Genomic DNA, 12,166 nt, shown 5'->3' with positions numbered 1-12,166 from the left:
GACTGTGGCATCGGATGCAGGTTACCAAGCCCGCGGGTGCACACGCCCGTGCGTTCTCTGAGGCTGCACTCTGAATCCAAGCAGCGCTTCTGTGTACACGGTCGGGGGGGGTCTAACTCCGGGAACTTAAAGCCGAAGCTAGCAGAGGGGCACCACGGACGCCAGACGGCTTGGGGACCACGCGGTCAGCCAGACTGGCGGGGCCCCAACGCTGCCTTTCTTGGCCAGCGGCCTTCCGTGTGCTGCCAGAGCTTCCCCAGCCCCGGTCTCCCCCCTGGCATGTTGGGGCTGTGGAGTGGGCTGAAAAGGTCCCCCCCATCATGTCCACCAGAGCCTTGGCATGTGACCTTATTTGGAGTAAGGGTCTTTGCCGATGAGATTAAGGTAGAGATGGCGATGAGGTCATCCATCCAGTGACTGGTGTCCTTGCCAGAGACAGGAAAGGACACACGGACGCACAGGGAGAAGCCACATAAAAAAAGAGGCAGAGAGGGTTGTGACCTGACCACAAGGCCAAGAGCGCCTGGAGCCCCGGGAGCTGGAAGATGTGGGGAAGGAGCCTCCCCGGGAGCCTCCAGAGGGAGCGCGTGCGGCCCTGGGGACACCTCGATGTGGGGCTCCTGGCCTCCAGAGCCCCGGGGCATATGTTGCTTGTGAAGCCCCCAGTGTGCGGGGCTCTGTCAGGCAGGCCCGGGCCGTGGGCGCAGGCCGTGGCTCCCACCACATTGGGGCGTGGCGAGGGCCGCGTGGGCTCGCGCCTGCCACCCGGACCTGGCCAAGGGCCTGGCCCTCCCGGCCCTCCACCCCCGCCCCCCCGCGTGTCTTTCCAAAGTCCCTTTCCCGGACGGCTGGGAAACAGGTGCATCTTGGGGGGTGGGGGAGTCTATTTCAGTGTGCCGAGAAGGGGTTGGCCCTCCCTTCCTGTGGTGTGACGGTGGCAGCTGCCACGTGACCCTCTGGCGGGTCCATCTGGGGTCGTGCCGGCCGCAGAGGCTCTCCCACAGTTCAGCTGCTGCCTGCAGCCTCCACGGGCTCTGGTCCTTTGTGCGGAGGCCATGCTCCATGGGGATGCCGGGAGGAGAGACAGGTAAAGCTCACCACCGCCCGTGTGGCTGGGACCATCGGGCTGGAGGGGAAGGCTTGCGTTTCCACCTAGAAGCCTTGAGTCCCGCAGATAAGCTTTGGGGGTCTGAAGCAAAGGGAGGCAGTCTGATTGAGGGCTGCTGTTTACGCATGTGGTGAGGGCCAGCACTTGTGAGCGCCAACTGTTTGCCAGGCTTTGGGGGCTCTGTCTTATGGCGTCTCGATGACAGCCCTGTGGGACGAGCCAGTTTATAGATAAGCAAGCTAAGATCCAGGAAAAGGGAGACTCCGGGCCGACACCACCCAGACCGCACCTTCTGGGCCAGAGTCACTGGGCCCACGGCCCCTCTGCCTCCCCACGCCTGCCTGACCTTCCTTCCTTTCTCCTGTAAGGCTGTGCTTGCAGCAGGGGCTGATTCTGCGGTCCCCAGGGACATCTGGCCATGTCTGGAGGCAGCTTTGTTTGTCACATGCGGGGGAAGGGTGCTGCCGACCCAGGACGGTCCCCAGAGCAAAGACTTGTCCAACCGAGAATGTCAGGTGAGCCCAGGCTGGGCAACCTGCTTGAAGGGATGGTCTCAGAACCCCAGTTCTGCTGGGGCTATCACCGTTTAGAGAACAAACAGTGATCTCCTCGTCCACTCAAACTCAGGACTCAGCAAGGGGCCAACAGCAAGGGTGATGGGAGGAGGAGCTGAGAGGGGGCTTGGGGAGACCCTTGGGGAAGGAGGAGCGAGTTCAGGGAGGGAGCCTGGACCCCAGGAGCAGAGGAAGGCCAGAGTGCACTGGGAGAGCCTCTGAGAGCCAGGGTGCGCGGGGGCTGCCTGGAACCTGACCAGCGAGCTGAGAGCGTCTCCAGCCTGGCCTCGCTGCGCCCTGGGCAGGGCACTTCACGGCTCCTAGGGGCCTCAGGGGCCCCCTCTGTAACCCCATGTTGATGGTAGGTCTTCTTCTTGGATGTCGTGAGGGAGCATAGCAGACACCTGTTTCCCCAAAGCTGTAGCCACCCCCCACCCCCCCCGCTGGCCAGACGCAGGGCTCTCCTCCCCGGCCTTGGCGCACAGGCTGGCTGGGGGCCGATAACTGGCTGGGCTGCTGGGCATGCCGGATTGCTCGATATCACCAGTGGTCCCGGGAGCTGCGACCTGCGAGCACGATGTCCCTGTCTGCAGGGGAGGTTCCATGCCGGCGGCGGGCGGCTCTCGGCCGGGCACATCATGTCCTTCCACTGGACAGTGGGTGGCGACGCCGATGGCAAAGGGCAAACAGCAGTCATCAAAAGTGGCACCAACCCCGTGCACCAAGCACCACCGTTCCTGCCTCAGATAAGAAACGGCAGCAAAGGAGGTGTGATTCCGCTTATGTGAAATTACTGTAAAAGCGAAAACAGCTCGCGCTGGAGCTCATAGCGGACGACGTCAGCGGAAAGCTCTGGGCCCTCAGGTTAAGCAGAACTTTCTTAGTCACGACCCCAAGGACACAAGCAGCGAAAGAAAACACAAATAAATTAGATTGCATCAAAACTGAGCATTCTTGTGCTGCGAAGACCGTCATGAGGAAGACGGAAGCAGCTGACAGAGCGGGAGACCGTGTTGCCGATCTCGTGTGTGATGAGGGACCCACGTCTGGAACATGTAAACACCCCTTAGGACTCAGCTCCGTCACTGTACGGAGACGGCCATAGGACATGGACCAAGGGTCCGAGCAGACGATTCTCTGAAGGAGACACACGAGCACGAATGAGCATCACGGGTCATCACGGATGGGAATCGAGACCGCCGTGGGCCGCCACTGCGCACCCGCTCCAAGGCCGCGGTCAGAAAGACATGGATATGGGGACGCGGGACCCTCACCTGCCGCAGCTGGTGGGAAGGGCTGACAGCATAGCCACTTAGGAAAGTTCTGGTGGGTCCTCCGATGCTGAAACACAGTCACCATATGAATGGCCAACGCCCAGTTCACCCCTGGGAGGCACTGAGAGACGCGGGCGCCCATGTCCCCACTCGGGTTGTGCCTGAGTCGTTCTAGCAGCTTATCCAAACAGCCAGCAGGTGGAAACAACCCCAGAGCCCTTCACCTGGTGAATGGAACGTGGGGTGTGTTCCCGTGACGGCATGTTAGTGGTCATGGAGAGCCCGACTCGCGCTACAACCTGCATGAGGCTCGGAAGCGCTCTGCTTTCCTCCAAAGCCAGACAGACGACTGCCCACCGTACGGGTCCATGTATACGAAATGTCCAGAAGGAGCAGATCCGTAGAGGCAGAAAGTAAATCATGGGTCACCAGGGGCTGGGGGAGGGGGCATGGAGAGGGACAGAGATTAATGGGCAAGGGGTTTCTTTTCGACCCTGAAAATGTTTGAAAATTGATTGTGCTGACCGGTACACCACTGAGTACAGGGGGCCGTGAACAACACGGGTTTGAGCTGAGCGGGTCCACTGACATGTGGACCCCCCGTGTGGTTCAGGGGTCTACTTTACGCTCAAAGTCATACAATGGTGCGTTTTATTTTTTTTTATTTTTATTTTTTTAAAGATTTTATTTATTTATTTGACAGAGAGAGAGAGACAGCCAGCGAGAGAGGGAACACAAGCAGGGGGAGTGGGAGAGGAAGAAGCAGGCTCATAGCGGAGGAGCCTGATGTGGGGCTCGATCCCATAACGCCAGGATCACGCCCTGAGCCGAAGGCAGACGCTTAACCGCTGTGCCACCCAGGCGCCCCCAATGGTGCGTTTTAAATAGGGGGATTGTACGGTCTGTGAATTATATCTCGATAAACTTTTCTAAGTGTGCACTGAGCCCCTCCTGCCGCGTGGGATGGGTTCCGCGCGGGAATTTAGGAGACTGAGGAGAGCGCGTTGGGACGTGAGGACAAGGCTCTGCCCCTGAAAAGACCATGTTCATACATTATGTCGTATCGTGGATCCCATCACGTCACATGTCCTAGGCGCGTGTCTGTGTGTGTAAATGCACACGTGTCACGTGTCGTTCGTGGCGCACAGTTGCCACCCGGAATGGCCCCGAGCTGAACGGTGTTTACTCTCAGGGTTGAAGATGAGCAGGGGACTTAATTCTTCCCAACTCCTGTGTGCTGCTTGGGTTTGTGGCAGCGAATCGTATTACTTCTGTCACCAAAGCAGCTACTTGCGCTGTTGAAACCTGAGGAACTGTTGTCTGGGGCGGCGGGGGCTGGGCTCCCACGCAGCCCTGGGTGACATCCGGAGGCCACACCTCCGGGGCTGTCCAGGCGGAGCAGGGGGCCCGTCGCCGGGCACGGGCTGTGCGACCGGGCATAAACGAACCCCAGTCCTCCCGAGTTCCGAGACCAGGTGGCCCCACAGACGTTGGTTTGTGCGCGGGGGTCCCGTCGGTACAAGTAAAATGCCCCTGGGGACCCGGGGTTGGCGGAAGGAGTGGGAGTGTGGCGTGCACGTTGAACAGAGGCCCTGCACGTCTCAGCTTTCCCTGGGCCTTGGGCCAACACTCCGGACGCCCAGTTTTAATTAGACACTGAGGACATGCCCCCTGCCACCAGCCTTCCGTGGACCAGCGAGTGGGAGGCCACAAGAGGAGACCGATCGTGCTTGGGGGGAAAGGCCTGGAGAGACAAACTGGTCCCCACCGCTTCCAGGCTGTGCGATCTCACCACCTACTGAGCGTCCCTGGGCCTCAGGCTGCTTCTCTGTGGTGTGGGGTGGTCCTGGCTCACGTGCTGGCTGCTGGCAGGCCTGGAGCTGTGTCTACACTGTGTCCGCACGGATGGGGGGCATGGTCACATCCGCCCTGAACATGCCTGCGTTGTACGGCCAGCATTTGCTTGTATACTCTCAGAGCCACCAAATTATAGGGGCTGGAGTTTGCCTCTGTCCCAGCAGCAATGGCTGCCCGTTCCAGCTCAGTTTTGCAGGCCGTCCCCCCCAGCCCTCCAGTAGGCACAGGGACTCCCAACCTCACTCCCAGACACCCACCGAGCTGGGCGGGGCCACCTGTGTCTCCAGGAAAGACAGATCTTTGTACGGGAAGCTCACGTATGTTTGCCTTTGGGGGACGTGCCCGTTGGCACCCAGCGATGCTGCTGGAGGCCTGGCGCGTGCTGGGGGCTCCGCTGTGACAGGCGAAGTAGGGCTATATCGTGTGGCCCCATCGTGGCCATGCGTGTTCCCAGATGTGTTCTGCCCATGGACACGGCAGGTGTGGGGTTCAGAAACGGAAGGTGGGTGCCGGCATGTGGGGCACACAGGCCGCACAGGGGAGGGAAGTGTGGGGATTCCTGGGTGGGCGCTGGGATCGGACTCTGCCCGAGGCCTTCCGACGAAGCCACAGGCCAGCCCCGTGCATCTGGCAGCTCGTGCTGCCTTTGCCAGGCCCTGGTGATCCCACAGAGGAAGGGGGAACAGGGGCCTGGAAGCCCCAGCCAGACATCCCGCAGGCTCCCCACCCCTCTGCAGACTCCGTCCTGGGTGGACGGAGGAGACACGGCATTGAGCCCCAAGGAGCAGGTTGGGGGGATTTTAACTTGAACTTTGGGGTGCGCCCAGCAATTTGCTGTGGGTTTTGGAGGCTCGGGCACAAGTAGCTGCTTTTAGATCTGGGGGATCAGGGTCTCCATGCGCCATGCAACCACCTGGGGGACCGGGAGTAAGGGGATGACCAGGCCAGGCATTGGGGAGGGTCATACAGAAATTAAAGTCTCCAAGGAAAGTCTGCCAGCTGACAGGGAAGAAAGCGGGGGGCCTGAATCCCCCTTGGGCAAAGGAGGGTCCTTCCAGCCACACTGGGAACCAGAGCCAGGTCCTGAGGTTAAATGGGCACTCGTGCCCAGTGCGGTGAGCTGCCCCGTCCCCAGGCTGTTCCCAGCAGTAAAGGTAGCGCCACTGGGAGGGAGGTCTTTGGAGAAGGGGCCGGGTGGAGGCAGGTGCAGCTGTCTTGTTGGAAGGCCGCACACACCTATCAGGTCTGGGAGGGCCTCGCCTCCCCAGAGCTGGCTCCCTCCCTCCCACCCAGCGCAGTGCAGTGGGGAGAGCAAGGGCTGGGGAGACAAGGGCCTAGTCCTGGCCTGGGAACCTCGGTCTGCCTGTCGGCGAAGTTGTCAACAGTGGCCAGTTCCCAATTTTGCGGGACGAGAGGATGATTGGAGTAGAGGTGAGGGGGGCTTAGCAGGATCTGGACTATGGGTGGCATCCTGCTGGGCAGCAAGCCGGGAGGAGAGGTCAGGGGGGTGGTGACCTCTTGGACCCCAGTGGCCATCCTTGCAGGATCCGGACTTGTGTACAGGGGGGCAGCGGGGCCCCTGTCCAGGCAGTGTCTGCAGGTCACACTGCAGCCCCGTCCTCAGAGGCCTGGGCAGGAGGGGGGATGCCAGTGATCCTGACTGGTCAGTGTGCACTGGGGGCGTCCTGGCAGGCCCCCGGCCATGGGTCCCACACTGGCAGGATCTCAAGGGAGCTGGCCTGCTGAGTGAGGGCCTGGCGGAATGAACGGGGCCCTCACAGACCCCCTCGGTGGGAGTCTGCAGCTGGGGCTTGAGACGGGGCGGCTTGGGTTCGAGCCCCAGCCTTGCTCCTTGCCCGTCCCCTCTGTGCTGGTCATTGATGGAAATTGCCGAGTGCAGCACCTGGCACTTTGCCCAGGCATGGGGACTGCAAGATGATGTTGTCACACACACGCTGTCACTGTGCTGATGCGCCAGGCGCAGCTTCGAGTCGTCAAACGTGTGTCCTGTTGCCGTGGGATTTAAGGAACATCTTTGGGCATCTGCCGGGTTGTGGGCCCTGACCCAGACAAGGTCACTTACTGCTGCCGTGGTGGCTGCCCTGGCCCATGGCGGTGTGATGGGAGGGACAAGGGACTGGCCTGGGGGCCTGGAGCCCCGAGCCCGGTGCCCGGCCTGGCCAGACTTTGTGTGCGCCCTGGGTGCGGTCCGCCCCTGTCTGCCATTGGCCGTTTCCCCGGGGCAAGTGTGGGGAGAGGATGGGCCCAGATGCCCACTGTGCCCTGACCTTCCGGAATGCCACCCACGTGCTCCTCGGATGCCTCTGTGGTCAGGAAGAGCCGCTCTTCCGGCTGTGAAATAACACCCTCGGGGCCGTGGGTGGCCAGGCCGCCCGCACCAGCTGCTAGAGGCATGACGTGCCCTGGGACTTGCCAGAAGCTGGAGCTGGAGTCTGCTGAGCCCGGTGTCCAGCCTGAGCTTCCGGCTCGCCGTCGCCTTGCTGCCAGCTCTGCCTCCGGACGGGGACCCCCACCCCCATCACGCCCAGCCCCCACCACGAGCCGGCCCTGCCCTGTCACCATCCTCAGAAAGCCCGGCATGGGGTCACATCACTGTCCCCCCTGCGGATGGAAAACAGGCCTGGAGGAGGGACGCCAGCACATCCCAGGCCTGGCTTCCTGCTCTTCCCACCCGCGGGGGCAGCGGACTCGTCTCCTGGGATCACAGTAACAAAGTACTACTCACAGGGCCTTACCCAGCAGACCCCTGCTCGCATCCCGGAGGCCGCAAGCCCGAGATCCAGGTGTCGCAGGGCGGTTGCTTTGGCGGCCGTGACGGAAGATCTGTCCTTGGCTGGCAGACAGTGGGCCTCTCCCTGCATCTGCACCTCGTCGCCCCGTGTGTCTGTCTCTGTGTCCTAATGTCCCTCCTAACGTCCCCTGTGTGTAAGGACAGTCGTGACGACCTCACTTTAGGCCGACCACCTCTGCAAAGACCTTGTCTCCAAATCAGGTCATAGTCTGAAGTGCTGGGGCTTAGGGGTGACCTATGAATCTGGGGGGACACAATTCAGCCGTCACAGACAGGCTCTTTCTGTGGCCTCCTTGCAGCGCCCTTGGATGGCTCACACACTCCATCTGGAGGAAGGGAGACTCGGCCGGCCAGGTGGGTTTTCCTTTTCCTGACTCCCCCCATCAAGTTGGAGGCTCATCCCGGGTCCCGTGGGGCTGCCTGCTGGCCCCACAGCCCTATGTGTGGCTTAGAGCGACTTTGTCAGAATGCACTCCCGTCTCGGAGCAGGAGGAACCATGGGGCCCTGGGGGTCTGCGCTCGGTCCACTGGGACCCAGAGGCCAAGCTGTTGTCACTTAGTTGGAGACCAATCTCTGAGTCCCTGGCCTCCCTGGGTCTAGTGGGGTGTAACCCTGTGAAACCCCCCGACCTGGCCCCCATCTCAGTGCGGGGTGACGCAGGAGTCACACCCACTGAGGCACCTCGGAGGCTAATCTTGCTGGGACAGTGAGCACTACCCAGGCGCTCTCAGGTGACCTGGGTCCTTTGTTACCCCAGCTCCGCACTGGCGTTTGGGGGACCCTGGAGAGCACCCGGGAGCCTCTAGTGGGGTCTCCAGCTGAGGGGTCAGAGGGTCACTGGCCGTTGGGGCAGACGTGACGTGACTCGTTCAAGGTGGCAGTCCGTGGCCCAGGGGTACACTGGGCAAGCCCCCCATGCCTGTTTTCAGGTCTGTCAAGGAGGTACAGTGTTCTTCGAGGGTGCTGTGGCATCGAGAGGCCAGGTCCTCAGAGCCTCCAGCGCGGGCTCAGCACGCGGGGCTCCCTGGGAGTGCGCTGTTGGACAGAGGGGGCACTGGACGTGGGCCTTGGAGAAGCTGTTTTTCAGGTGGAGGGGGATGGGAACAGCCCTCCCAGGAGAGGGGATGGTGCGAGCCAGGGCCAGTGCTGGGGCCATCAATGACAACTCTGGGAAAGAGTCCGGGGCAGGGGACAGTGGGAGGTAAGTCAGGGAACCAGCTGGACATGGGGCTTGGAGGCGTGGGGGTCCCCCTGGGGGCTGAGCTGAGTTCTGGTGGCTGTGGGAAGCCATAGAAGGTGATTAAGCAGGGTAGGGTCCCAAGCAAATGGTGGCTGTGCTCAAGGCCACCCTCCCTGATCCTGGCCCTAGTCAGCTGGGAGAGCTTGTCCTGGGGCCTTCATTGTCCTGGCTGTTCCCTTGCGATGAGCTCGCTGGGTTCAAGGGGACACTTTCCCACTGGGTCAAAATGGGGACCTACTCAGACACTTGGACTTCGGAGCCAGGGTAGGAGGACAGCCCCGAGGTTGAATCTTGCCTCTGCCTCTCCTGGCTGTGCAGCGTTGGGCTGGTTAGTGTACCTCTCCGAGCCTGGTTTCTAGCTCTTGCCAAATAGGTGCAAGAGTACCTATCTCAGGGCGGCAGGGAAGACTCCAGGCCAGGTCAGCCCAGACTCTGGGCACCTTCTTCCCCTGGTCAAAGCAGCCAGCACCTCCTCGTGGGTCTCTGGCTGTGGAGGGAGGGACTTTCCTGTCTGCGGAGAGGTCTCGGGCCTCAGGCAGGCTGTGTGCAGAAGTTGGGGGGACACTGTGTCAGGACTTGGGGAGGGTTCCTGGGGTTGGTTTGGCGGCGTTCGGTTTTCTGTGGCTGCATGACAAACCATCCCCAACCTCGGGCACCAGACGTCCATCTGTTATAGTCACGGGGTCTGAGGGTCAGAAATTCAGAACAGCATGGCAGGGAGGTTTTCTGTCCTATCCACGATGTCACCTGCAGGCTGGGGTGACCCGAGTGCTGGGGACGATGGGAACCTCTGGAGAACAGATCCACGCGTCCCCCGCGTGCAGTCGCTCGGTGTTCAGGGAGGTTGGGCTTCCTCACTGCATGGCCGCTGGGCTCCAAGCATGAGCGTAGTTAAAGGCAAGACAGTTTGTGGCATTTTCTCTAGCCTGGAAGTCACATAGTGTTGCTCCCATCACATCTGTCGGCTGAGCCAGTCCTAAAAGCCTGCCCGTGTTCTCGGGCGGAGGGGGGCATCCTCAGGCCCCGACGCTTAGTGGGAGACGTGTTAAAGCCGCAGTGGAGAAGAGCTTGTGGGATGGGAGTCTGCCTCGAAGCCCGCAGACGAGCTCAGAGGGATGAGTGTGCGAAGATCTCGAGGAGTGGTGGTCGTATCGCCAGGTGCTGAGGCGTGCTGTATGCAGGGGGAGACGAGCATGTGCCCCAAATGTTGCCGTTCAGTGTGATGGGTGTTGGTTCGTCCCATTTACTGAGCACCTGCCAGGTGCCAAGCGCTGGGCTGGGTGTGGGGCCTGCAGGGGTGAGCCAGGCAGGCGTGGAGCCTACACCCTTCAGAGGAGAGGACGTCAGAAAGGCCTTCAGTGCAGTGGGGTGAACAGGAGAGGGGGGCGGCTCACATCACCCAGCAGACATTCACTGTGGTGCCCTGGGACGGCCCTGAGCAGGGCACAGAGGACCATCGGTGGGTCGGCCTCCCGGATGTCCTGGCCCAGGGCAATGGAGAAGCTGCGAGGTACAGGTGGCCAGTTTGGCAGTTGGCCAGTTTGGGAATATGAAGCATTTTCACATAACCTGTTCTGTCTGCAAACATTTGTGCTCAAAACCCGTGTCCACTGCTTAGAATTCTGACAGAGCGGAGTGGAGCAGATCGCGGACAGCTGACCGCCGTCTGGCCCTGGCCAGGTCAGGGGCTCAGATGAGCACACTCAGCATCCCGGTGCAGTCCCTGCAGTTTGATGATGTAACTATGGAAACGGGCGTGGGGGTGGGTGCTGGGACTTCAGGCGTCTGGGGCAATGAGCTTCCATGGGGGCTGCTTCTGTCCCTCATCTCTGTGCCCTTGAACGAAAGCTCCTGGGGGCCAGGACTGCTCTCTCTCCCTGAGCCCCGAGCCAGCCCTGGGCTCAGCAGGGAGTGGGAGCCCACCGCATCTCCGCTGGGTGGAGGTCCTGGACGGACGGCACACTTGAGGAGTCAGAGGGGTCGCCTCTGTGGCCGAGTGGAGAGCCTGCTTGCTGGGCCCGGGCTGCCGACGGCTGAGGTGAGAATGGCGACTCCAGAGAGCCATCCCGGTTCGTGATTATAATTAGCAGTCGGCCCCGTAAGTAGGTTAGGGGAGGGAGTGCTCGCGTGTGATTGGGTATGATTTTCCAGCACGCAGTGCTGGGGAGGGCAGTGGGAGCGCGCGGACCCTGTTCCCCACCTGAGGCACAGCCTGCAGAACAGTGTGCTCTGAGGGCAGGCAGACCCTCGGGGCCTGGGGCTGGGTGGGCCCTCAAGTCCACACTGAGAAAACCAGCTCACAGGAACACCTGTGCTATGGGACGTACCAGCCACAAGGATGCTTCTGGCCACGTGGTATGTGAGGGCCGTCTCTTCCAAACCCAGCCCTCGGGACACACACTTCACAGACCCGGCTCCTGGGCCTGGGGAGGCTTCCAAGACAGGCAAGGCAGGCACACAGACCGATGGACAAGGGCCACCCAGTGTGGTCAATACTGAGGTGGAGATGAGCATGGTGACGGGTACTTGCTGAAGGCCCAGAAGACACCTGTCTGCCTCATGTCACCTTCTCCTAGAAGTCCTCCTTGATTGCACACAGGTTCATCTCCCTGCTATGCCTCGCTCTGTGGCTCTCTGCTCGTTGTCATGGTTGGAGGTGAAGGCCTGGGGGAGGACGGGCACTGTGTGCCTGGGACCCACCTCGGGCATATCGGTGTCTCGGGACTGGGTGGGCCCGCACAGTTTATGCGTCTTATTCAATGTTAGAGCAGAGTCGTGCCATCTGGAGCCCCAGCCGGTGGTTTGCGTGAGGCAAACAGCAGAGTGGTGAGTGCAGCAGAGCCACCACAGCTGACGGGGCGAGGGGACCAGTGAGGGCCGAGCGCACAGGGCCGAGCCACCACAGCTGGCGAGGGGACCAGTGAGGGCCGAGCGCACAGGGCTCCCACGTGCTGTCCTGCGGAGCAGGTACCTCCGGTGCGAGCCCTGGACGATGAGGTGACCAGGCAACGTGCCTTTGGCCATGTCAGACACACTGGCTTGGGCTCCAGCACGGACTGGGCCCTCGGAGGAGGACAGGACGTGCTGAGCCACTGAGAAAGGGCAGAAGAAACAGTTGGAAATGTCCCCGAGGATGACGAATGACGTGTGCCTTGCTGTTTGGGAAGCGAGACATGCGCGAGAGATGCGTTGCTGGAACAAGACAGGCGTCTTGCTTCCCCCTTATTTCCTCACCTCCGTGTCCCCTAGGCCCAGCGTGTCCCCTCTCCTGCCGCCTGCCACCTGATGGGCCAGCCAGTGTGTACCCCTGGTCCCCCGAC

The 12,166-nt window shown here is 61.5% G+C and overlaps 1 protein-coding gene across 9 annotated transcripts in view; it reads left to right on the top strand.

Moving 5' to 3' along the window:
- Positions 1 to 12,166, top strand: part of ABLIM2 (actin binding LIM protein family member 2) — a 142,533-nt gene that overhangs the window by 24,292 nt on the left and 106,075 nt on the right. For 8 of the 9 annotated variants that reach the window (XM_019796783.2, XM_019796781.2, XM_019796780.2 and 5 more), the window contains exon 1: positions 1,006 to 1,087. The exons of the other annotated variant lie outside the window; for it this stretch is intronic. In XM_019796783.2, coding sequence (XP_019652342.1) covers positions 1,063 to 1,087 — 25 coding nt within the window. In that variant the 5' untranslated portion in view covers positions 1,006 to 1,062. Of the gene's footprint in view, positions 1 to 1,005; positions 1,088 to 12,166 lie in introns of those variants that run through there. 9 annotated transcript variants of the gene reach the window in all.

The sequence above is a fragment of the Ailuropoda melanoleuca genome, chromosome 11, assembly GCF_002007445.2.
Source record: "Ailuropoda melanoleuca isolate Jingjing chromosome 11, ASM200744v2, whole genome shotgun sequence".
In the NCBI taxonomy this organism is placed as follows: domain Eukaryota; kingdom Metazoa; phylum Chordata; class Mammalia; order Carnivora; family Ursidae; genus Ailuropoda; species Ailuropoda melanoleuca.
The sequence above is the reverse complement of the archived record's forward strand: the minus strand, read 5'-3'. Positions and strand labels throughout refer to the sequence as shown.